At 45.1% G+C, this 24,390-nt stretch overlaps 1 protein-coding gene across 3 annotated transcripts in view; it reads right to left on the bottom strand.

Annotated features, from left to right (window-relative positions):
• Positions 1-256: 256 nt before the first annotated feature.
• The window catches only part of CES5A (carboxylesterase 5A), a 273,508-nt gene continuing 249,374 nt past the window's right edge, over positions 257-24,390 (bottom strand). The window contains exons 4-14 of one of the 3 annotated variants that reach the window (XM_024978187.2): positions 23,979-24,117; positions 21,875-22,008; positions 18,717-18,870; positions 17,580-17,684; positions 15,359-15,463; positions 13,579-13,719; positions 10,069-10,137; positions 8,174-8,321; positions 3,446-3,595; positions 857-929; positions 257-766 (exon numbers count right to left, since the gene is read on the bottom strand). In XM_024978187.2, the coding sequence (XP_024833955.1) occupies positions 535-766; positions 857-929; positions 3,446-3,595; positions 8,174-8,321; positions 10,069-10,137; positions 13,579-13,719; positions 15,359-15,463; positions 17,580-17,684; positions 18,717-18,870; positions 21,875-22,008; positions 23,979-24,117 (1,450 nt within the window). In that variant the 3' untranslated portion in view covers positions 257-534. The remainder of the gene's footprint in view (positions 767-856; positions 930-3,445; positions 3,596-8,173; positions 8,322-10,068; positions 10,138-13,578; positions 13,720-15,358; positions 15,464-17,579; positions 17,685-18,716; positions 18,871-21,874; positions 22,009-23,978; positions 24,118-24,390) is intronic. The other 2 variants (XM_024978186.2, NM_001192359.1) reach the window with 2 other exon arrangements.

Genomic DNA, 24,390 nt, shown 5'->3' with positions numbered 1-24,390 from the left:
ATTTCTGAGGAGGATCTCTGGTATATCCCTCTCCCTGAAATATCTCTAGAGTCAGATAAGAGACATAGTTCAAGGCAGTGATGTTCAGGACATCCATTCTTGGTTTGTGGTTAAAATTCACCTGGATGGGGGTTGGAGGACTCGTAATTTGGGAAACGTACACAAGATACGTTTTGCTGATAGAAAGCCCACTTCATTTTGGTTGCTGGGACTGTGGGGAGAGTTTTCAGCCCAGAATTAAATTCTGTTCCCTGTATATGTTTTGCATTCTTATTTTATTTTAGATCAGTAACAGGATCATGATGATGCCAACTGATGGCCCAGCCTTCTTCCAGCTTTACTAAAGAAATCTGGTAGCCTTCCAAGACAAACTGCATTTTTTTATGTTGAAAATAGTTTTTTAAGGATCATCCCCAAGTTCCCAAAACACAGATAAAGCAGCTGATTCCATAAAGTAACTGAACACAGATGAAGCTAAAGATGGTGGAAGAAATTGTAGGAGAAGGAAAACCAAAACTACACAAAGATAACTTCTCAGGGAGCAAAAGAGAAAATGAAAGGCAGGAGTAGAAAAAGGAAGGTTGAGGAAGAAAGAGAAGCCAGGAGAGCTCCGGACGAGGTCATCATTAAGGGGAGGGTTTCTGTCCAAAATTTCAGCTCCAGCTCTTTCAATCTCTGTCCCACGCTTATGTTCAAGTCCAGCTGCAAGTATTCCTCAGACTGCCTGTAGGCCGGCCACAGAGGCAGACCTTTCCCATTAGGATTCCTGGAAGTGAGAGATTTTTTTGCCTCAAATACCCAGTGAGATTTTCATCCTCAAATATCTGGTATGGAGGAAGATGGGAGGTTCACTTACCCAGTCCGAGCAAAGTTAGCCCAGTATCTCATCATCTTCCTGCTCAGCCCTTTCTCTTCCTCTGTGGCTTCTTCTGGAGGAAATAATCACAAAATCTCATTCCCACAATGATGTGCCAGAAGCCCAAGGGGCCTCACATTGGATGAATTGCTTTGGCGCCTTTCTTTCTGTTGCGTCCCTAACAGCCTGCTAAGTCGCAGTACTCATTGTGCATTTGCAGACAATCACCTTCCCAAGCAACCATGCTTTCGCATGGTAGAGGCTGAACACACACCGTTGCTGTCTGTCCAATGCTCTTCCAGCCCTTTCCAGGTGACTGCGATTTCCTTGGGGACAAAGATCACCTCTTTCCCTCTCTACCAATCCATTAATTGTATGTGTATTTTTTAATTTGAAAATGTAATACTGCTCAAAGTACAAAATTAGAAACACAGAAAGTAAATCTAATGAAAGTTAAGTTTCTCCCCATCTCTTCTCTCTAGTCACTGAGTTACCAGCCTCAGAGGCAACCTCAGAGGCGACCATTGTTTCCTCGTTCTTGAGTGCACTTCTGAAAGAGTGTAGATGTGCACAGGGCTTTAAGCAGACATCTTTTTACACACTTGGTACTATAATGGACACACATTCTATATCTTTCTCTTTCACTAAAACCGTATCCAGGAGTTAGTTCCACATTGGCACCTATAAAACTTCCATTTGTTGCTCTTTGTTGTTCTAGAAACATATAATATATAAATATATATTTATATGTATGTGCTTGCGTGTGCGTTCAGTCATGTCTGTCTCTTTGTTACACCATGGACAGTAGCATGCCAAGCTCCTCTGTCCATGGGATTTTCCAGGCAAGAATACTAGAGTGGGCTGTTATTTCCTCCTCCAGGGGATCTTCTCAATCCAGGGATCAGACCCACATCTCTGGCATCTCCTGCATTGGCAGGCAGATTCTTTTCCACTGAGCCACATGGGAAGCCCATATTTATATTTAATTATATGTAAATATATTATTCAGGTATCCAGTACTATATTAATGGGTCTTGACATTTTTTGAATCTTTTGCTCAAAAAAGCAATGTTTCACTGTGTGCATATATATTTTTGCACACGAGGAAGTATAACTGCACACACAAAAAAATTTTAGAAGTTGAATTGTTGGACTAATGACTACGTGCATTTTAAGTTTTGATAGAGTGTTCCATTGATACATGAGGTTATCTATTATCCCCCACCTGCTCAAATACATTATGTAAAATGTTCTTCCCAACTTTGACCTATGAAAAATGATTACTTGGTCAAGGTTAGTTTTTAATCCTCTTTGCCAGGAGCCAGTCTAGGTAGATTTTTATGTTCAAAAGCCACTGGTGTTTCTGTTTCCCTAAACTATCTATTTATATCTGTTACTCAGTTTTTGACTGGGTTGTGTTTTTCTCATTGATTTCACAAGCTCTTCAGATACCAAGTAATTTAATTCTTTGACCCAAACACAGTTGTTCATTTGTCCATTTTTGAGAGTCCATGTGCCCATCACATACTATAGACTCAGTGATGGCTACTGAGTAGTAATAGTAATATTTATTAAGCACTCACCACGTGATTTATGAGAATTGTTTCATTTAATCCTTATGACAACCTAAGAGGTAGTTCTGTTATTACTGGCATTAAAGATAAGAAAGAATAAATAAAGCAATGAACAAACCACACTACACACACTCTAGAGGAGAGGTTCTGTCCTTATCACAGAGCGGCCAGCGTGAATTGGTTAAGGGTCCATATTGTGCAATTTTTTAAATGAAATAGTTTAGTCATAACTCCCGTGTATAGTTCCTGTGGTTTTTAAATTTTTGATAACCTCAATGAACAGGTCATAAGCTCAGGAATAAATGAGCTAACCTCACTAGAAACAGTTCACAAGCATTCACATAAGATCACCTGAATCCACACCACTTTCAGCTAAAATTATGAAAAATATGGCTTTTGCCTTTGAAAGCCCTGGATGGTAGCCTCAGGGGAGCTCTGGGAAGGGCGGGGAGGATAAGATCAGGTGTCAGGGAGAGGGAACTAAGTGGCTTTGTTTCTCAAAATGATCAGATTGTGGGACTTACTGGTGGTCCAGAGACTAAGACTGTGCACTCCTAATGCAGGGGACCCAGGTTCGATCCCTGGTCAGGGAACTAGATCCTATATGCTGCTATTAAGAGATCACATGGTGGAACTTAAGATCCTGTGTGCCGCAAGGACAATGGAAGAACTCACAGGCCACAGCTAAGACCCAGTGCAGCCAAGTAAATAAATATTGAATTGCATGAGTGCCCCCAGATGGCCACCCTGCCTTTAGTCCAAACAGAAACATTTATCGAGCAAATGTTGGCCCTTCTTTTTCATCCTTGTTTCTAAAACTATGACTGGGGCCATTCTCCAGGGAAAGGTTGTGTCTGTTAACCAGAGGTTCAGTCCACCCCGCCAGCACTCCCAGGCTCTTGCATAGTGGTGAGGTGGGCGAGGCTTCATGCTAAAGGTGGTGATTCTCTCCTTATCCCCTTCTCCCTATTTCATGTTCCTGCAAGAGCAGGAACCCCTCAGGCCAGTTTCTTACCAAACATGACAATGTTGCCCTTCAGGAAGGCGCCTCCAAAGACGAAGCGGATTTCATCAGTGTGATCAGCCTTGACAAAAGATGGCTTCCTGTCCTTCAAGCACTGGGGCCGATGCTGAAACTCATAGAAGTAGACAGGGGCACCAGCATCTACAGGAAGGTCGAGAGGGTTTGTGGTAGACATGCAGGCAGGGGACAGTAGAGGCTGGCCCCTCACTCCACCCATCTGGTCTGGGATTCACAGACTCACAGGTGGAACAGCCCAGAGACTAGAGGTGACCTAAAAAGCTAACTCCTTCTTCCTCATCTGAGGCTAGGGTTTCCTGCTCCTGGAAACAGAACTCATTACCCCTCAGGGCAAAATTCTGAAAGAGATGGGAATACCAGACCACCTGACCTGCCTCTTGAGAAACCTGTATGCAGGTCAGGAAGCAACAGTTAGAACTGGACATGGAACAACAGACTGGTTCCACATAGGAAAAGGAGTACGTCAAGGCTGTATATTGTCACCCTGCTAATTTAACTTATATGCAGAATACATCATGTGAAACGCTGGGCTGGAAGAAGCACAAGCTGGAATCAAGATTGCTGGGAGAAATATCAATAATCTCAGATATGCAGATGACACCACTCTTATGGCAGAAAGTGAAGAGGAACTCAAAAGCCTCTTGCTGAAAGTGAAAGAGGAGAGTGAAAAAGTTAGCTTAAAGCTCAACATTCAGAAAATGAAGATCATGGCATCTGGTCCCATCACTTCATGGGAAATAGTGGAAATAGTGTCAGACTTTAATTTTTTGGGCTCCAAAATCACTGCAGATGGTGACTGCAGCCATGAAATTAAAACATGCTTACTCCTTGGAAGAAAAGTTATGATCAACCTAAACAGCACATTCAAAAGCAGAGATATTACTTTGACAACAAAGGTCCGTCTAGTCAAGGCTATGGTTTTTCCAGTGGTATGGATGTGAGAGTTGGACTGTGAAGAAAGCTGAGCACCGAAGAATTGATGCTTTTGAACTGTGGTGTTGGAGAAGACTCTTGAGAGTCCCTTGGACTGCAAGGAGATCCAACCAGTCCATTCTGAAGGAGATCAGCCCTGGGATTTCTTTAGAAGGAATGATGCTAAAGCTGAAACTCCAGTACTTTGGCCACCTCATGCGAAGAGTTGACTCATTGGAAAAGACTCTGATGCTGGGAGGGATTGGGGGCAGGAGGAGAAGCGGACGACAGAGGATGAAATGGCTGGATGGCATCACTGACTCAATGGACGTGAGTCTGAGTGAACTCCGGGAGTTGGTGATGGACAGGGAGGCCTGGCGTGCTGTGATTCATGGGGTCGCAGAGTCGGACACGACTGAGTGACTGAACTGAACTGAACTGAACCCCTCAGGGCAGCCTGCAAGGGCAACAGTTCTACTTTTCAAAACAAACAAACAAACAAAAACCAAAGGAGGGTGGGATAAATTAGGAGAATAGCATTGACATGTATTTAAATACCATGTGTAAAATAGATAGCTAGTGGGAAGCTGTTGTATAGCACAGGAGGTCAGCTCTCTGTGCTCTGTGATAACCTGGAGGGCTGGGGTGGGGGTGGATGGGAGGGAGGTCCAAAAGGGAGGGGATGTATGTATACTTATAGTTGATTCATGTTATTATACAGCAGAAACTAACACAACATCATAAAGCAATTATTCTCCAATTTAAAAAATGCTTTATACTGATCCAAGATGTACCTCCTTGTGACTTCCTTTCATTGACCCTGGTTCAGCTGTCTGCAGAAAATAGGACAAAGCTATCCTCCTGCTTCCAAGATGCTCCACTGCGTCCTATGTTGCTTCATCTCTCTTCTACTGCACGTCTTTGCTCTGCTATTTCTGCTCCTTCTCTGCATCAGTTTCTCTCTATTGGATCATCACCATCAGTGGCAAACAAGCTTACAAAGTCTCTCATTAAAGCACACACGTACACATGCATGCATGCATACACACAGAGAAACACATACAAGCATACATACTCTTGGTTTCAACTTGCCCTCCAGTTACTGGCTTATTTCTCTAAATCCTTTCTAGCTAGCCTTAATAATGCAGTTGCTTTGTACTCACAGTCTGTGCTTCCTTGCCTCTCATTTTCTCTCTTTTCATCAAAGTATCAGGTAAAAAGCACAGATTTTAAATGTGCATTTTGGTGAAATTTAACAAATGCGTGCACCTTCATGTAAACACCACCCCAAGCAGGATACAGAGCATTTCCATCACCCCAGAAGTTCCCTTGTAGCTCCTTCTAGTCATTCTACCAAGAAACACAATATTTTTATTCCTATCACAATTGATTAATTTTGCTTGTTCTTGAACTTTGTGTGAATGGAATAACACAATATGTACTCTCTTGAATCTGGCTTCTTTGGCTCATCATAATGTTTTTGAGGTTCATCCATGTTTTCCCTGTATCAATAGTTGATTCCCTGTCACCAAGTAGTATGCTGTTGCATGAATATACCATAAATTATTTATCTATTCATCTGATGAAAGACATTTTGGGTTCTTTCCAGTTTGGGGCTATTATGATTGAAGCTGCTGTGGATATCCATACACAAGTCTTATGTATATTTGAATAATAGAGTAGGTATATGTCTAACTTTGTAAGAAACGTGCTGTTTTCCAGAGTGATTGTAACCATTTCACATTCTTGTCAAAAGTACTAAACATTCCACATCCTTGGCAATACTTTTTGGTATATGGCTTGAGTTTTTAATATTAAATATTAATCATTCTAGCAGGTGTAAATGATTGCCTCATTTTGGGCTTACTTTGCATTTCCCTGATGATTAATACTGTTGAGCACCTTTTCATGTGCTTTTTGTTCTCATTTTTCCTCTATTGCATAGTGTCTTTTCAAGCCTTTCACCCATTTGTAAATGGATTATTTGTCTTTTCATTATTGAACTATAAGAATTCTTCTAGTCTGGATATGGATTTTTTTGGTGGGATAGCTGTGTTGTGAATATATTCTTCCATCTGTGGCTTGCTTTCTTCACTGTAAGTCGTAAAAACTCACCAACATAAATGTCAACATTTTAATAGTTTCAGGGTGTGTAATTCAGCAGCTTTTAGAAAGTTCAGAATGTTGTGCAATCATCACCACTATCTAGGTCCAGAACATTCTTGTCACTCCAGACAGAAACCCAGGCCCGTTGAAGCACTCATTCCCTCATTGACCCCTCCCTTTCATTCATGAAAACTCTATGACTCTGTAGATTTGCCTATTCTGGACATATCACATAAACAGAATCACACAACATATAAGCTTTTGTGTCTGGCTTCTTACACTTAGCAGTGCTTCCAAGCTTCATCCATGTTGTGGCATGTATCAATATTTCATTACTTTTTAATGGCCAAATAATAATTCATATATATAAATTAAATATATATGTCCTGCATTGGCAAAAGGATTCTTTATCACTAGCATCACCTGGGAAGCCCCATAATCCAAAAAGATACATGCACCCTAATGTTCATAGCAGCAGTACTCACAATATCCAAAACATGGAGACAACCTAAATGTCCATCAGCAGAGAGATGGATAAAGAAGATGGGGTGTGTGTATTATGTATTTATATATACACATATATACACAGTGGAATACTACTCAGTCATAAAAAGAATGAAATGATGCCATCTGCTGCAACACAGATGCAACTAGAGATTACCATACTAAATGAAGTAAGCCAGAAAGAAAGTAAGCCGTGAAAGAAAAAGGCAAATACCCTATAACATCACTTACATGTAGTATCTAAACTACGACACAAATGAACCTAATTGTGAATGGGCTCACAGACACAGAGGACAAATCTGTGGTTGCCAACAGGGAAGGGGGATGGGGAGGGACGGACTGGGAGTTTGGGGTTAGCAGATGAAAATTGTTATGTATAGAACGGATAACAACAAGGTCCTACTGTATAGCACAGGAAACTATACTCAATATCTGTGATAAGCCATAATGGAAAAGAATACTGAAAAGAATATATATATGTGTATATATATACATATATGTAGCTGAATTATTTTGCTGTATAGCAGAAATTTACACAACATTGTAAATCAACTGTACTTCAATTAAAAGTAAATAAATACAAACTTTTTTTAAAAAAGAAAGAAAGGCAGGTTTGTGCCCCACAAGTAATCTCTTTCTTATTGCTCCACTGCTCCTTATAGATATTTGGGAAGACATTTCCAGACAGGGCTTCCCAGGTGACTCACTAGTAAAGAATCCACCTGCCAATGCAGGAGACATGGGTTTGATTCCTGGGTCGGGAAGATCCCCTGGAGTAGGAATTGGCAACTTGCTCCAGTATTATTGCCTGGAAAACTGGAAGATTGTAGCCCACGGAGTCACAAAGAGTCAGACACAACTGAGCATGCACACGCACGCATTCCAAAGAGAAAGGTAAGTGTGGGCCGGCCTCTGAAAATATGGGGGGATGGGACTTTTCTACACAGTCCTGAAGAAAGGAAAGTACTAGAATCAACAAGGACTGATCAACATTCCTGAACTCTGAAAGGCAGGGGAACTGCGAAGGTCAGCATGCAGGGCTATATCCCAGGCAGCCTTGGGAGCTCCCTCTCAGCAAGGGAACAGCAGGGCAGGGCAGAGCAGGTGGCCGCCAGTATACAGGCAAAGGGATCCCTGCGGCCACCAGCCTTGCAGGAGGAGGCGTGCGAGGAGACTTACCTGTGTGATATTGAGCTGTGACCAGCCCAGGGATCACAAAGAACACATCTCCAAGCAAATCCAGGAAGCGATTTCGTATATCGACCAGAGAGTGCTTATTGTGGAAATATTCATTAGCCACAAGGTATAAATACTGGACAGGGATGTGCTGTAAAACATCATGGTAGCAAGAGATCCAGGTCAACTGCAATAGCCATCATAGCGACACTCGCCAAACATTTGCCTTTGCAAGCATAATTCTGAGTGCTTTATATGCATTGTCTCATTGAATCCACACAGTAATACTATGACGCAGGCATCAGAATTAACCCCATTTGACAGGTGAGGGAACTGAGGTTTAGAGAGGTGATGTGGTTTGTCCAAAGTGGTAGAACCATGACTCCTTCACAAGTCTATTTGCATCCAGGTCCCATGTTCTTAACTCCAGTATGAGGTGTTTGGTCATGTTCACCCATCCCAACAGTCTACAAGTCCCTCAAATTCAGGGAGAGTGCCTGCTATCACTGTTCAGTTCAGTCGCTCAATTGTGTCTGACTCTTTGTGGCCCCATGGACAGCAGCATGCCAGGCTTCCCTGTCCATTACCAACTCCCAGGGCCTGCTCAAACTTATGTCCATCGAGTCAGTGATACCATCCAACCATCTCATCCTCTGTTGTCCCCTTCTCCTCCTACCTTCAATCTTCCCCAACATCAGGGTCTTTTCCAATGAGTCAGCTCTTTGCATCAGGTGGCCAAAGTATTGGAGCTTCAATTTCAGCATCAGTCCTTCCAATGAATATTCAGGACTGATTTCCTTTAGGATTGACTGGTTTGATCTCCTTGCAGTCCAAGGGACTCTCAAAAGTCTTCTCTAACACCACAGTTAAAAAGCATCAATTCTTTGGTGCTCAGCTTTCTTTATGGTCCAACTATCACATCCATACATGACTACTGAAAAAACCATAGCTTTGACTAGACGAACTGCTTTTAAATATGCTGTCTAGGTTGGTCATAGCTTTTCTTCCAAGGAGCAAGTGTCTTTTAATTTCATGTCTGCGGTCACCATCTACAGTGATTTTGGAGCCCAAGAAAATAAAGTCTTTCACTGTTTCCATTGTTTCCCCAACTATTTGCCATGAAGTGATGGAACCGGATGCCATGATCTTAGTTTCCTGAGTGCTGAGTTTTAAGTCAGTTTTTTTCCCACTCTCCTCTTTTACTTTCATTAAGAGGCCCTTCAGTTCCTCTATCACTGTACCCAGGACCTAAGGACATGCCAGGGTGTGCAGACTCTCAAGAAACATTTATTCAATGAAAAAATGAATGAAATGAACCTGGCACAGAATACACACTGAGTGTATGTTTATGGAAAGAAGAAAGGAAGGAAGGGAAGAAATCTGTCTCTGTCTTAGTGTCTAGGTTGATATATCTCTATACCCCTAGTATAGGGAGTGAATGAATAAATGATTGGCTAAAGGCCCTCAGCACTGCTAGAACAGAGAACAGTACCTGACTGGTACATAGTGAATATGGGTCTCTAGTCCCAGGTGGTTTTCAGAATTCAAAACTTTTCAGTTCTTAGATGAATAATTCAGTACATATGCTGCATATTATATGATATGCTCAGCCCCCACATTGATCACATAGAAACATATAGTGGGACAAAGTGAATGAACGTGTAGGAATAATGAAGACCAATGGCTGTGTATCAGTCTAGGTGAATTTTGGCTGCCGAGCTTGTGGGCTGTCAGAGCTATTTGGATGTTGAGACTGTGGATAAGGGATTGCAGAACTCTGTTTAGTGAAGATCTACTAATGAATGAATGAATAAATCTCTATCCCAGCCTTACCCCTGAGTGTGACCCAGGAGGTTTGTGAAATGAATGGATCTTGGAGGAGAGTCAAGCTCGCTTACCAGGACTGAGTGTATCAGTTGCAGGGCGAGGGACTTGTTGGAGCCCCAGAGGATCTCAGGAAACTCCTTCTGTGGAAAGAAGCAGGGAGTCCTCCGTGAGTACATCAGGTCATCAGAAGGGAAACTGGTCTCCCCAAGTGCCCAGGCACCCACCTTTCAGAGGGGAGGCTGGCTAGAGCAGGAACCCTTTCAGCCCCAAGGGGTCCATGTGTAAGGAGCAGCCTCAGTGGGTTGGTTGAGCAATGATGATTCTTTTTCTCACATTTGAATTTATCAAGCAGCCGTTCCCTGTCATACCTGAGGTCTTGAGGGAGCTGAGTGGCCACCACGTTATGAGTTGGGTGTGTCCTCTACCAAATTCCTATGTGGAACCCCTGCTGCTGCTGCTCCTGCTAAGTCGCTTCAGTCTTGTCCGACTCTGCGCGACCCCATAGACAGCAGCCCACTAGGCTCCCTGTCCCTGGGATTCTCCAGGCAAGAACACTGGAGTGGGTTGCATTTCCCTCTCCAATGCATGAAAGTGAAAAGTGAAAGGGAAGTCGCTCAGTCCTGTCCGACTCTTCGAGACCCCATGGACTGCAGTCTACCAGGCTCCTTCTAGGACCTCAGAATGTGACTGTGTACGGAGAGGAGGGTCTTTAAAGGGGTTGTTGAACTAACATGAGGATGCTAGGATGGGCCCTAATCCAGTCTGATCAGTGTCCTTACAAGAAGAGGAAATTTGGACATGCAGAGACTCAAGGGGTGTGCACACGGAGGAAAGACCTGTGAGGCCACAGCGAGAAGGTGGCCACCGGTAAACCAAAGAGGAGGCCGCAGAGGAAACCAAACCTGCTGGCACTTTGATCTTGAACTTCTAGCCTCTAGAACACTGAGAAAATACATTTCTGTGGTTTAGGCCACCTCTGCGGTATTTCATTACGGCAGCCCTAGGAAACTAATGCAGACCACCACTTGGCTTCAACAGCAAGTTGAAGTGGTTTATTTATTGCTCTCTTTCTAAAGTCCTTTGTCATTGGGCTGTCTGAGAAACCAGCAGTTGGCAGAGGCAGGCAGCAAGTGAGGCTGCAGAGTGGATGGTTAAAAACACAGAGGCTGCTTGGTACAGAGTAAGAGCTACAAGCAGTTATTTTTAAAATGACCCTTCCCTGGCCAATATCACAGCTTAAAAACATGAGGTAATAGAAATAGTATTCACTTGTCAAATGAATTTCTCTGGTACATTTTCTGCTGAAAATCTTGGGGTAATGAATCATGACAGATATTTAAACAAATCTGTCTTGTGGAATCTGAGAGAACCCCTAGAGTCTTTCAAATAATCCACAAGTACTTTTAAACTACTAAGAACCCTCTCTGTATGTTCAGGAGCCAGGATTGGTTTTTGGAGGCTTTCTATGGTCTCAAACAACCACAGAATGACAGCACTCATGCAGGCTTTTGCTGTACAGACTTGGACACCAAGTCCTGTCCTCCTACTTGAATAATTCCAATATCTAATAAATGCCTAGCATTTAGACTATATGCCAGGCTATTTGATGTGTATCTGTGAGGCAGGTAGTAACTTTAGCCATATTTCATAGATGAGGGAACAGAGATTCAGAGAGGTTAGGCAGCTCCTCGAAGGTCACACAGCCGGTAAATAGAGAACTCAGCATTTACAGGCAGAACCTAAATATATGAAATTTATACACTGCTGTCTCCTCTCTAGCTAGGAGATTTAGGAAAGTCACATTAGCCTCTCTGAGTCTCAGTTTCTTTAGCTGCTAAATGGGGATAATAATGCCTGTTTGCATTATTGTACAGTCGCCAAACACTTGGCTTATGAAAGACACTCAGTCACAGTGATTATGGTGATGAGGCTGTTATCAGTAGCGCCTGTCTCCCTTTTTCTAGTACAGATCCACAAAGCATTAAAAGAACTAACTTAAGCCACAGTCTGTGACTCAGTTGCTTCAATTACAATGAGGGGAAAAAATCCCCACTCCACCTACCCTGAAACATTGCTCTGTATGTCAAATTAATAATCGCCAGAACATGCCTTTAACAACCCAGTGATCTCAGGGTTTTGATTCCAGAGGACCACCAGCTAGCCTTGTAACTCGACAAATCACTGTATTTCATAGCCTGCATTTCATACACTGTATTTCACTGCCCCTACTTGAAAGGTGGAGGTTGATCTGTAGAAATGAACTAGGAAATATAAAGAACTGAGCGCTCTCTTCTGAGCACAGCATTGCACGTGTGCTAAGTTGCTTTCGTTGTGTCCGAATCTTTGCGACCCTGTGGACTATAGTCTGCCAGGTTTCTCCGTCCATGGGATTCTCCAGGCAAGAACACTGGAGTGGGTTGCCATTTCCTCCTCCAGGGAACCTTTCCAACCCACGGATCAAATTTGTATCTCTTATGTCTCCTGCATTGGCAGGTGGATTCTTTACCACTAGCGCCACCTGGGAAGCCCTCTGAGGACAGATGAAAAGCTTATTTTAAATGGGGAGACTCAAACTACAGGGTCAAACAAACCATGGCTCCTACTAAGCATTCAGATCTCAGCTCAAATGGTCCCTCCTCAGAGAACTCTTTCCTGACCTCTTTTCTGCTCCCTAAAGAAGCCTCCTCTTCTCAGTCTATGTTCTTCATAGCCCTTGCTGCTGCTGCTGCTAAGTCGCTTCAGTTGTGTCTGACTCTGTGCAACCCCATAGACGGCAGCCCACCAGGCTCCCCGGTCCCTGGGATTCTCCAGGCAAGAACACTGGAGTGGGTTGCCATTTCCTTCTCCCATGCATGAAAGTGAGAAGTGAAAGTGAAGTCACTCAGTCGTGTCCAACTCTTAGCGACCCCATGGACTGCAGCCCACCAGGCTCCTCCATCCATGGGATTTTCCAGGCAAGAGTACTGGAGTGGGGTGCCATTGCCTTCTCTGACTCTCTGAAACCATCCATTCAATCTTGCATATTATCTGTCTCTCCCCTTGAGAATGTAAGCTGGCAAAAAGCAGGAACCATGTGACTTGCTCATTGCTGAATGCTGTTTTTTTTTAATGAGTGCAGGGCATAGAGTAAACCCTTGGTTCATATTTGTCGGATGAATGAAACAAGTCAATAATTTTGCAACTTGCACTGGCATTCTTGGAAATGAAATGCCAGAACCAAGGCTTGAAATGAAAGTGTGAAGGTCTGCAGTTTTCTAAACCTGTGTGAATTTCACCTCTGAGGGAGAAACAGTGCTTATTTGAAACAATCATTTGTAATATTTTGAACAAAGTCCATTTGGATCTCTCACTTTTTTGTACAATTGTTTCTTTAACCCTATAGGAAGAATAGAGTGAACACTTGCTGCAGCTGCCCCCAATCCACAGTTCTCCTCCTTCAGAGAGAAAAAGTGACTGGTGTGTATTTGGGGTGATGGGCTCCAGCCCTCATAATGCTGGTGAGAGCTATGTGCACGCCCAGTGTGAAGCAGACAGCTGCCTCACTGTTGAAGGAGTGGGAGGAGGCACAGAGGAATTCTTACCATGGGTAGCAGGAAGCCACACTCGTGGTTATTGACTCCGATGATGGAAGGAACCAGATGAAATAATTTTTGAGCCAACAGGTCTAGCGGCTCATTAGGAAAGAAAAGGCCATCAACCACTCGAGTGAAAGACTTGGTTTTCTGAAACAAGGAAGAAGAGAAAAATCAGCAGCTGTTTCATTTCACAAAACCTGCTGTCCCCAGACTCTAGCCCAACTGAACCAATCCACTATAGCAAAAGGCATTAAGAAAAGAAAAATCAATCACTCTTGGCCCATCCCGAGGCATCAGTGCTTCCTGGCCAACTCTGCCACTCACTTGGGCAAAAGGGCCCAACTTTTCTGGGCCTGAATTTCCTGGTCTTCTAAATGAGGATAAAAAAGTAGTAACTCCCTAAGATATATAATACCCCAGCACAATGATTCTCAGAAAGTGGCTCCAGGACCAGCAGCATTGCCTGGGAACTTGTTACAATTGCAAATTCTCGGGCTTCCCTGGTGGTCTAGTGGTAAAGAACCCGCCAGCCAATGCAGGGAACACAGGTTCGATCCCCGGTCCAGGAAGATCCCACGTGCCTCAGAGGAACTAAGCCCATTGCGCCACAACTACTGAAGCCCAAGTGCCTGGAGCCCGTGCTCCACAAGAGAAACCACTTCGATGAGAAGTTCACACACCACCACAAAGAATAGCCCCTACTCTCTGCAACTAGAGAAACCCTGTACAGCAATGAAGACCCAGCATAGCCGAAAATAAATAGAAATAAATTAAAAAAAAAATTCTCATGCCCTATCCCAGGCCTGCCAAATACAAAACTCTGGGGCGTGCAGCTCAGTAACCAGCCCTCCAGGTGAGTCTGATGCACGCTCAAGCGTGGAACCACTGTCCAAATGCCATGGACAGAGAGGTGAGGTGAGGGGATGGCCAGGGTAGTGTGGGTTGGTATGCCGTCTTCCCAAGGTGTCTTCCTCAGCACTGAGACTTGGGTCTGGATGGACGGTTCTTGGGTCTTAGGAAGCAACATCTGGTTCTATTCATGCTTTTTTTTGTTTGTTTGTTTTTAGGTCTCTGTTTTGGGAGTAGGGGTAGAAGAGAGCCCACAAAAAGAACTTTCACGCTACATTGGGTCAAGAACTTATCTATTTCCTGGGTCCTAGTACAACTTGTAGCAGATTTTTCAATCCATGCCAAATAATTGTTTAACAAATGTTGGAAACGGACAGGTAAGGATTTCATTGTCTCTCAAGGACTATCAGAGGGTCTCAAGATTGGAAGATTAGGCATAAAAGGTTATCCAGTCCAATAAATTACTTGGTGATTGAAATTCATCTATGGTCATTAGACCCTGCTTACATACCTACAGAGGTGGGTATCTCACTGTCTTCTAAAGGAGCTGATCCTTTTTCAGATAACTGAGTTTTTAGAAAGTGCTTAGTTATGGCTCCCCAACTTCCAGCTCTTGATCTTGACTTTAGCTCCTGGTGGCCTGTGGAGCAAATGTGGACCCTCTTCCCTGTGAGATCCCTTCACTGATGTAGAGACAGTTACAATCTTGGTGTTTTGTTGTGTCTTCTCCAAGCTAAGCAGCACCCTGGCTTGTCAATCTCCTTAAATTAAACTATAAGAGCTCTATATTCCACATTTCTTTTTTTATAGTCATTACTAGGAATCCCCAACCCCAATCTGTCCAAGTTCTGAATTGAAATAAATAAGAGAGAGGTAGGATTTGCCTACGATTCCATTCAAAGGACAACCTTGTCCCCAAACTCCCCCCCCTCTTCACCTGGTTGATGCTCAGCAACTCCTTGGAGGACTTTGCCCGCAGGCACTGCAGCAGGGCAATGGAGTCCGACGCGCTGCAGTCACAAATACTTGCAATTGTCTGCAACTATTTTCGGAGAAGGAATAGGTCAGTGCACAGAACTGAAAGCCTCCAGGAAAATGAGAGTTGAAAAACGTCCTCAGTCCAGCCCTAGGCTGCTGCTTCATATACGAAGACCAGCATGTGGCCTCTCTCACCACGGGCCCATAATGGAATGCGCACACTGAGGACAGGCTGGCACTGCATCATCTTTTCTCTCTTGCCTGACTCTCCTCGCCATCTTTAGTAATCACCTGAGCTGGATCTGTTTCAGCCTGTCAGCTCCGCTCAAGCCCCACCGCCACCCCAACCTGGAGCATCTGAACATGTCCTGAACATCCTTTTTCTGTCTCTACCAATTCCATTTATTCCTTGAGGCCCAAGCCCCATCTTTTCCAGGATGTCCTTTTAGCCCATAGAGCCCATGAGCCCTTCCTTTTCTAATCTCCTGTTACTCTAAGTGTCCTCATCTTCCTGTCCTAGTTAGCCTTTGCTAGACACCTTCCTGCTCTCTCCCTGGACTTCCTACATATATAGAACTTGGCTCTTGATAGTAGTTGTCCTTACTCTTCTGGGAGTCATGGATGCTCTGAGTATCCAGTGGAAGCTACAGACGCTCTCCCTGAAAGACGCACACACATGCAGTCTGCATACAACTGCAGGGGTTCTAGAACCACCTCTTCTACTTTCCATGGGTTCCAGGTTAAAAATCATAAAAAGGATTGATGCCATCCAACCATCTTATCTTCTGTCACCCCCTTCTCCTGCCCTCAGTCTTTCCCAGCATCAGGGTATTTTCCAATGAGTTGGCTCTTTGCATCAGGTGGCCAAAGTAGATTAAGTAAATAAGCCATACATAATACAGAGGACTGAGTTATATATCACCAGCAAAGAATAATGGATAAGATGTAAGAACTATCACACATCTGCTTACACACACAGTCTTAAGTTTGTATATGCTTTCTCCACTTAAACACTCATTGGTCTTAAAATACAGCAGGGAAAACAAAGAGCACTCAATATGTGTGTGGCAAACGCACAAACTAAAAGTAGCTTGATATATCATTCTACCAAAATCAATATTCTCTGTGTATTGAGAGTATTTTTAAAAATCATATTACAGCTCTGTGTTCCCACTTTTGGTTGTTATTTTCTACAAGGTGCTTAAAAAAATGCACCACTAATGTGAATGATACCCAGGAGATGGCTCCATAGTCCAGTGCTTAATTAATATTCATCGAGTGAATCAGCTCATTTGTGAACTCATTCATTCAGCAAACATTTAGAATCTTCTAATACACACCAGATACTATGCTGGGACATGAAAGATACAGAGAGACCTTGGCCTCCAGGTCTTCTTATCTGGGTAGAGCGCTAAGACAAGATGATAGATGACAAATACCTGGGGCACATGCTTCACTTCCCCCTCACAGTCTCATGCCAGACAGCATTTATCAGTAACAGTGTTATTTCACACTGAGCTGGAAACAACCTCAGAACCTTTCTTAACATAGCACTCTAGGTAGAGTGCTGCTAAGTCACTTCAGTCGTGTCCAACTCTGTGCGACCCCATGGACGGCAGCCCACCAGGCTCCCCCGTCCCTGGGATTCTCCAGGCAAGAACACTGGAGTGGGTTGCCATTTCCTTCTCCAATGCATGAAAGTGAAAAGGGAAAGTGAAATCGCTCAGTCATGTCCGACCCTCAGCGACCCCATGGACTGCAGCCTTCCAGGCTCCTCCATCCATGGGATTCTCCAGGCAAGAGTACTGGAGTAGGGTGCCATTGCCTTCTCCGCTAGGTAGAGTAGAGAAAGCAGATAAGCCATACATAATACAGAAAACTGAGTCATATGTCACCAGCAAAGAATAATGGGTAAAACGTAAGAACTATCACATATGCTTACACCGCCCCTGCCCACCGCCCCCACACATGCAAGCACACCAGCAACAGTGCATTGTGCGCCTGGGCCGACGTCCTGTTGAACCAGACCTTCCATGAAGCAAGAAGGGTCACCTTGGGCCAACATCAGATCCTTTAGTCATGGTCAGTACGGACAGCCAAGCAGATGGTCTCTGGACACCTGATCACATTCTCTCCTGACCAAAGACAGGAAGCTGGAGAGGAGTTTACAATATACCTACATCATCATTCCTCTCATAATCAGGGGCCTTCAGGTAAGGGATGATGGCCACCCCACTCTCCATGATGGCTCTGTGGAATAAGCCTTTGGTCATGGGGGACAGAATCTGGAGAGAGAACACAGGAGGCCCAGGAAACGTTATTCAGGGAGCTTCCCACCCATCACACATAATAGCCAGCCTTTCTTTAGAGAAAACTTTCACAGAGAAGCAGATGCAGAGAGCAGACCTGTGGACACAGGTGGAAGGGGTGATGCCCTGAGAAAGCTGCATTGGCGTGTATATATACTACCGTGTGTACAGTAGACAGCCACTGGGAGGCTGCTGTGCGACACAGGGAGCCCAGTCTGGCACTCTGTGACAACCTAGAGAGGTGGGATGAGGGAGGTGGAGGGAGGCTAAACATGTCTACATAGGCTGATTTGTGTTGTTGTGTGGCAGAAACAATACACATTTTAAAGCAATTAAAAAATTAAAAATAATAAAAATAAAAGAAATAAAACCTACCAGGAAGCCTCCTTAGTTGTTCTACCTTGCTAAGTCACTTCAGTCGTGTCCGACTCTGTGCAACCCCATAGACGGCAGCCCACCAGGCTCCGCCATCCCTGGGACTCTCCAGGCAAGAACACTGGAGTGCGTTGTCATTTCCTTTTCCAATGCATGAAAGTGAAAAGTCAAAGTGAAGTCGCTCAGTCATGTCCAACTCTTCGTGACTCCATGGACTGCAGCCCACCAGGCTCCTCCGTCCATGGGATTTTCTAGGCAAGAGTACTGGAATGGGTTGCCATTGCCTTCTCCGTAAGTGTTCTACACTTAGAGGGAAAAAAAGTCCTGGTTTGGGAATTTCAAGGACTAGCTGCAAAGGTTTGGGCAAATCTTCTAACCTCTCAGAGGCCCAGGTTCCTCATGAACTTGAAGGTCAAGCCTTCTGGCACGGGGGTGCTGGCTCCTTCACTTCTTGCCCTTGAAATGAGACTAAGCCCCTTACTCACCGTGTATTTGTGAGGCTCGAGGGAGACAATGTGTTTATGAGCATTTGTTCAACACGAAAGCAGCAATTAGATGTGCATGACTCATTGTCCTAATTTTTGTCACCTCTCCCACCGAAGTTCCTTCAGGTCCCAAAGAGAAGAAACTCACAAGGCTGGAAACACTTATCGCTCCTGCTGACTCGCCGAAGATGGTCACGCAGCGTGGGTCCCCACCGAAGAACTCAATGTTTTCCTGGACCCAGATCAGAGCAGCCACCTGATCCATGAAGGCCCAGTTCCCCCGCGCATGCTCGTCCCCTGTGCTGTGGACAAGAGGCAGGGTGAGAACGCTCATCTGGCCACTGTCTGCTTCCCACAGCCTCAGGTGTTGGAGGCGGAGGCTGTGGGCTGTGTCAGGGCACCGCCACTCCATCTGGAGAAAAGCGGGGAGCCAGAGGCCTGGGGTCGCTGGGAGAACCAGGCTTAATTCTCACCCTCTGTTGGGATTTGGGTTTCTTTGAGAATCTGATGAAAGCTCCATACCCCCAGAAAAGTGCATGGACAATTTGGTATGTGCAATTTCAGGGTGTTCACAGCCTCCCCTGAATCCATGGATTCCAGAAGAGTCCTGCTCCTGAGAGTTGGTCTGCACCAGGAAGCAAGACCTCCCTGGGCACAGGGGTTCCAAGTGAATGACTGAATTAAAAATAATGATAATAATAGCAGCTGTTGCAGCATCGTGTACAATGCTGTCCCCAGGGCTTTATAGCTGGAGTTCCTATAATCCTCCCACCCTATGAGGTAGGTGGTGCTGGTCTTTCTCCTTCATCCTTGTGGGTACTCTCTCCGCCCTTCTCCACCTTGTTCTCAAAAGGGCGATTTTCATGAACTACCCCACTGTGTGTGGTCAGAGGGAGGAACCGGCTGGGGGTTTCAGGGTGGAATATTGAGAGACTGATTCCATCACCCCATGTTCCCCCACCTCTGCTGGGAAGTGGTTTGGGCAGTGGCTGCATTTCTAGGCAGCCAGAATTTACTCACGTCATGCCCACTCCCATGCTTGATATCCGCAAGCGTGTTCTAAGGATACTGAGGGATTCATCATTTCCGTCTCACAGACAGGAAGCAGAGGCATAGAGAGGTGAACTCCCTAGCCCAGGAGCTAGAAAGTCGCAGATCTGGGTCCATTCTCCTAACCGTGTGCCCCTGCTGCTGGGTAGTACACGTATGCTTCCCACCACGTATGAGGGTGACCTCGGGATCATAGTCTACTCCTCCTCCATCTTCCAGTCCCCCACACCGCCCCTCCCCTTGGTTCTCTCTGTCTGTCCCTGATGCCTGTGCTGGCCCCACCTCCACCTTCTCTCTCCCACAATCCCTGCATCTGGTCAGGAGCCACACTCTGCTAATTTCACCTCCATTCCATCATGGCTCCCACGTTGGTTCCCATTCCTCCCTTTGTGTATCCTGATTCATAATCTGGTCACTTATGATCTGGGTGACCATGAGGAAGTCGCTTAACTTGCTTTGCCTCAACGTTCTCATGTCTGAATGGGGTTGATAATGGTACCTGCTTCACATGACTGTTGTGAAGACTGACGGTGCAGGCACACAGTAAGTGCCATATCCATGCTAGTAATCCCTCTAGTTATTCAGCCACCAGCCTGCTTCACCCCATGACCTGCATCTAGGCTGCACAGAAGCACCCCAATCAGATGTCCCATCTGAAGCCCAGGTACCCCTGGGCCAGCCTGCACTCTACTTTGGAGTGACCTTCCACTCTGTTGCTCTGCAGGGCACTCCTGGGTCCCTCCTTCTTTATCCACTAAAAACCAGTCACCATGTACAGCCTGGCATTCAGGGTCTTTCCCAATCAGGCCTGGCCCTACCTTTTCGCACCCATTTCCTATTATATTCTCATCTACCTGTCTATTAGAACCCAGATGTTATAAACAACTTTTGGAAACCTTTCTGTTGAGAGAACATTAGGCAGAATCCCAATGTACAGACCTGCTAAACATGTAAGCACTCTGGTCAGGACATTAGTCTGATCTCAGTCCTTTCTGCCTCCACTGCAGCCTCTCAGCCACCTCCCTGTGCTACATGCCCCAAAGCCCAGTTTGCAAATACTGTTCCAGCCCCAACTTCCTTCCAACTTCCAACTATGTTTCCTTCCAACTTCCTAGTCTTTGCTCAGGCAGCTCCTGTTGCCAAGAGTGCTCTCTCCCAACCCTTCATCCCTAAGTCCAACCCCATCTTTAAGGTGCAGTTAGTTCCAATTCCACTTCTCTCAGGAAGACTGGCTGATTTCTTGCAGCTCCCGCCTCTGTTTCTACATGCAGCTCTGGCACCTCTTATCCTCAGAACGTGACTGATGTCCTGCCTGGCGGGGATTTGTGTCCCTGTGTTATTTTCCCCATGACACTGACAGCCTCTCAGGGGCAGGATACATGCTGGACTCCTTGCTGCCTTCCCCATACTTTCTGACCTTTGGCTCACATCCTGGCCAGGGCTTGAGTTCTGCCATGTTCTAAATAGTATCAAGGAAGTGGCCAAGAGACCTAGCTCCATTCTGGGAAGTTGTTTCACCTCTCTGTGCTTCCATTTTTCAAGTGTAAAATGAGAATAACAACAGTATGTTTCTCATAGAATTAGCCTGAGGGTGAGTTATAATGAATGCATAGCAAGTGCCTGGCATGGTGTTGGGCTCACATGAGCACTGAAACATGCCTGATATTACTTGGTGGGGGAGGGAAGTCATCAATGGAGTGATTATTCCTAGGTGAGCAATGGAGGAGGCTTGATGTGGGGCCCAATGGCAGACACTTGGAACTGCTCACACTCCTGGTTTCCTCATCTGCCAGGGAGCACATTTCCCTCGCAGTTGAGTGTGGCTATTATGACTGAGTTCTGCCAATTGTATGTAAACAGAGCAATAATCGCCCCCACCAGGCTGGCCTGGAAAGACCACCCTGGTATGATTCTCCTGCTTGTTCTCCATCTGCTGGCCAACTGCAGAGAAGCTGGGTGTGGCCCTAGAGGAGGGATGGAAGGAACCTGTGTCCCTGATTGACCATGGAGAAGAATGCCTGTCAGTCAGAAACACTTGGTTGGATTTTAGTTGAGTGAGAAGGAAAGTTTAAGTTTAACAGATAAACTTGGGGTTTATCAGTTACAGCTGCTAACATAACCTAACTAGTTTGGGCGAAATTAGTTCAGCGTCCCTGAAGGCTCATTTCTCCTTAGGTTGCCGAGCACTAAGTTCCCTGTGGCTGTGCCCAGCTGCTCCTCGGGGGTCAGGGGTGTCAATCCCTTGGGGAGACTCACTTGAAGAAGCCGAATATTCCTAGTCGGTACTGAATGGTCACAACCAGCACGTCCTCATAGGAAGCCAGGGCGGACCCATCAAAGATGGACGCTGAGCCAGTCTCGAAGGCGCCGCCAGGGAGCCACACCATGACCTGAGGAAGGGGAAAGGAACCCTCCAGCCAGCCCACCAGGCACCCACAGCCCCCCTCATGCATGCTGGGACATTCTTTCTTTAGGGAAATAGGAATGTTTCGCTTTCCTTCCCAAACAGCCTCAGCGGTTTTGTCTTTTCAAGAAGGCCCAGGGTTATGTATGTGGATTCTGGCATATGAGTGCCTGGGTTTGATTCCCATCTCTGCCCTTGACTAGTTGTGTGGCTTTGAGCAGCCTTCTGAACCTTTCTGAGGTTCGTTTTTCTCATCTGTAAGATGTGCAGAATGAAAGTGTCTCGTTTATGAGGTTATCATGACGTTTAAAGAAAATTCTTCATCTGAAGTTCATGGAACAATGTTGGCATATTTCAAGAGCTCAAAAAGTGTTAACTTAATGTCATGAAACTTGTGACCCACAGAAAAATGGAAATAGCTATAAGCGATATATGAGACCAAGAGCCACTTAAACTGTTTTAATCTAAGAGTTTATCCTACTTACAGAGAGAAGAGAAGAGAGAAGGGAAAAAGAGAAAAGTGTGGAAGTTTTACTTTACCAATTAGAAAAATTGGGGCCAGGAAACATCAAACATTCAAATGGTATTATCACCAGGTATATACTTAATGTATGTGTGCGAAGTCACTTCAGTCATGTCCAACTCTTTGCCACCCCATGGACTGTAGCCCGCCAGGCTGCCCTGTCCATGAGATTCTCCAGGCAAGAATACTGGAGTGGGTCACCATTACCTTCTTCAAGGGATCTTCCCGACCCAGGGATCGAACCTGAGTCTCTTATTAAGTCTCCTGCGTTGGCAGGCAGGTTCTTTACCACTAGCACCACCTGGGAAGCCCATACTTAATGCATATTACCATGTATATACTTAATTAAAAAAAAAATCCCTTCTCTTCTCTTTTAAAAGTCATATTAGTGACTATAACTCATGGGGTAGGAAAGAGAAGAAAGCCATGGAGGTAAAGGAGCACTGGACAAAGCACTGGATTGATACCCAGATCTGCCGCTTACTGTGTGTATAATGTGGACCAAGCTGCTTATGCCCTCCCTGGTCCTCAGCTTCCGCGTCTGTAGACTAGGTCCAATAATCCTCCCCACTGGGTTATTGTGGGGGCTTAGATGAGAGAATGAACTGTACCTGGCACACAGTCAGCCCTCAATAGGTGCTGCTGTTATGATACAATAGAGCAAGTCTCTGTTGCAGTGGCAAGGGGGAGAGAGAGGGTGTGGTCCAAAATTAGATGCAAAGTACACTCACTTGTACAAAGATCTTTCCCATTCTTAAGTGAAACATTTCTCATTATAACCTGTCTTCATTTGAAAATAAAAAATTTGCAAAAGGCAATTATCTTCTTTAAAACAGGATGTCCCCCAGACTTCCTGGGTGGTCCAGAGGATAAGAATATGCCTGCCAATGCAGGGGGCACTGGTTAAATCCCTGGTCTGGGAAGATTCCACATGCCTCGAAGTGACTAAGCCCGTGTGCCACAACTACTGAGCTCTCACTCTAGAGCCCATGTTCTGCAACAAGACAAGCCCCAGCTTACAGCAACTAGAGAAAGACACTTGCAGCGACAAAGACCCAGCATGGCCAAAAATAAACGAATACATAAATGTTTTTTAAAAAACAGGATTTTCCAAACCAAAAAAAATCAGAGTCCTTCAAAGCAGGGTATTTTCTGTTTGCAGACTATTTAATACCCAACAGAGGCGAAAACCAAAACAAAATAAAAAATCAGAGGTCAAATCACTAACCATTAAGAAGTAATCACAAAAGAAGACAAAGCGAATCTGTCAGTAGAATGATTTTTAAGAAAGCTATTGACATGTCAAGTGATTACATTTCCTTTTTACCCAAGGGAGCCTATATTTGATTCCAGATATCCAGACACTCCACCCAGGTCCTAGGCCCAGAACCTGCAACTGGAGCCCCTAGCACAGCAGGAGCTGTGAGCCTTACCGGGAGCTTGGAGCCAGTTTCTGCATGGGCCGGTGCGTAGATGTTAAGATACAGGCAGTCTTCCGATACTCTGAATTTGGGGTAATGCACCTTGAGAATGTGTTGATCTGTGAACAGCCACTCTGAGTTCTGGAAGCACCTTGGAAAAGGGAAGGAGAAGACCCCAGAGTTGCTGTCAGCAGACCTGCCTCGGAGGGGCCAGCTTTTGTGACAGCAGGGAGGCCTAGTGATGGCCTATGCCTGAGCAGAATAGGGATTCAGTGCTCTGGTACAAAGTTTAAAAACACCCCAGCCCCCATGGTGGCCCAAACAAGCTGTGCATGTTAAGTCACTTAAGTTATGTCCAACTCTTTGTGACCCTATGGACTGTAACCCACCAGGCTTACATGGGATTCTGTCCATGGGGTTCTCC

This window comes from Bos taurus, chromosome 18 (assembly GCF_002263795.3).
Source record: "Bos taurus isolate L1 Dominette 01449 registration number 42190680 breed Hereford chromosome 18, ARS-UCD2.0, whole genome shotgun sequence".
In the NCBI taxonomy this organism is placed as follows: Eukaryota; Metazoa; Chordata; class Mammalia; order Artiodactyla; family Bovidae; genus Bos; species Bos taurus.
The sequence above is the reverse complement of the archived record's forward strand: the minus strand, read 5'-3'. Positions and strand labels throughout refer to the sequence as shown.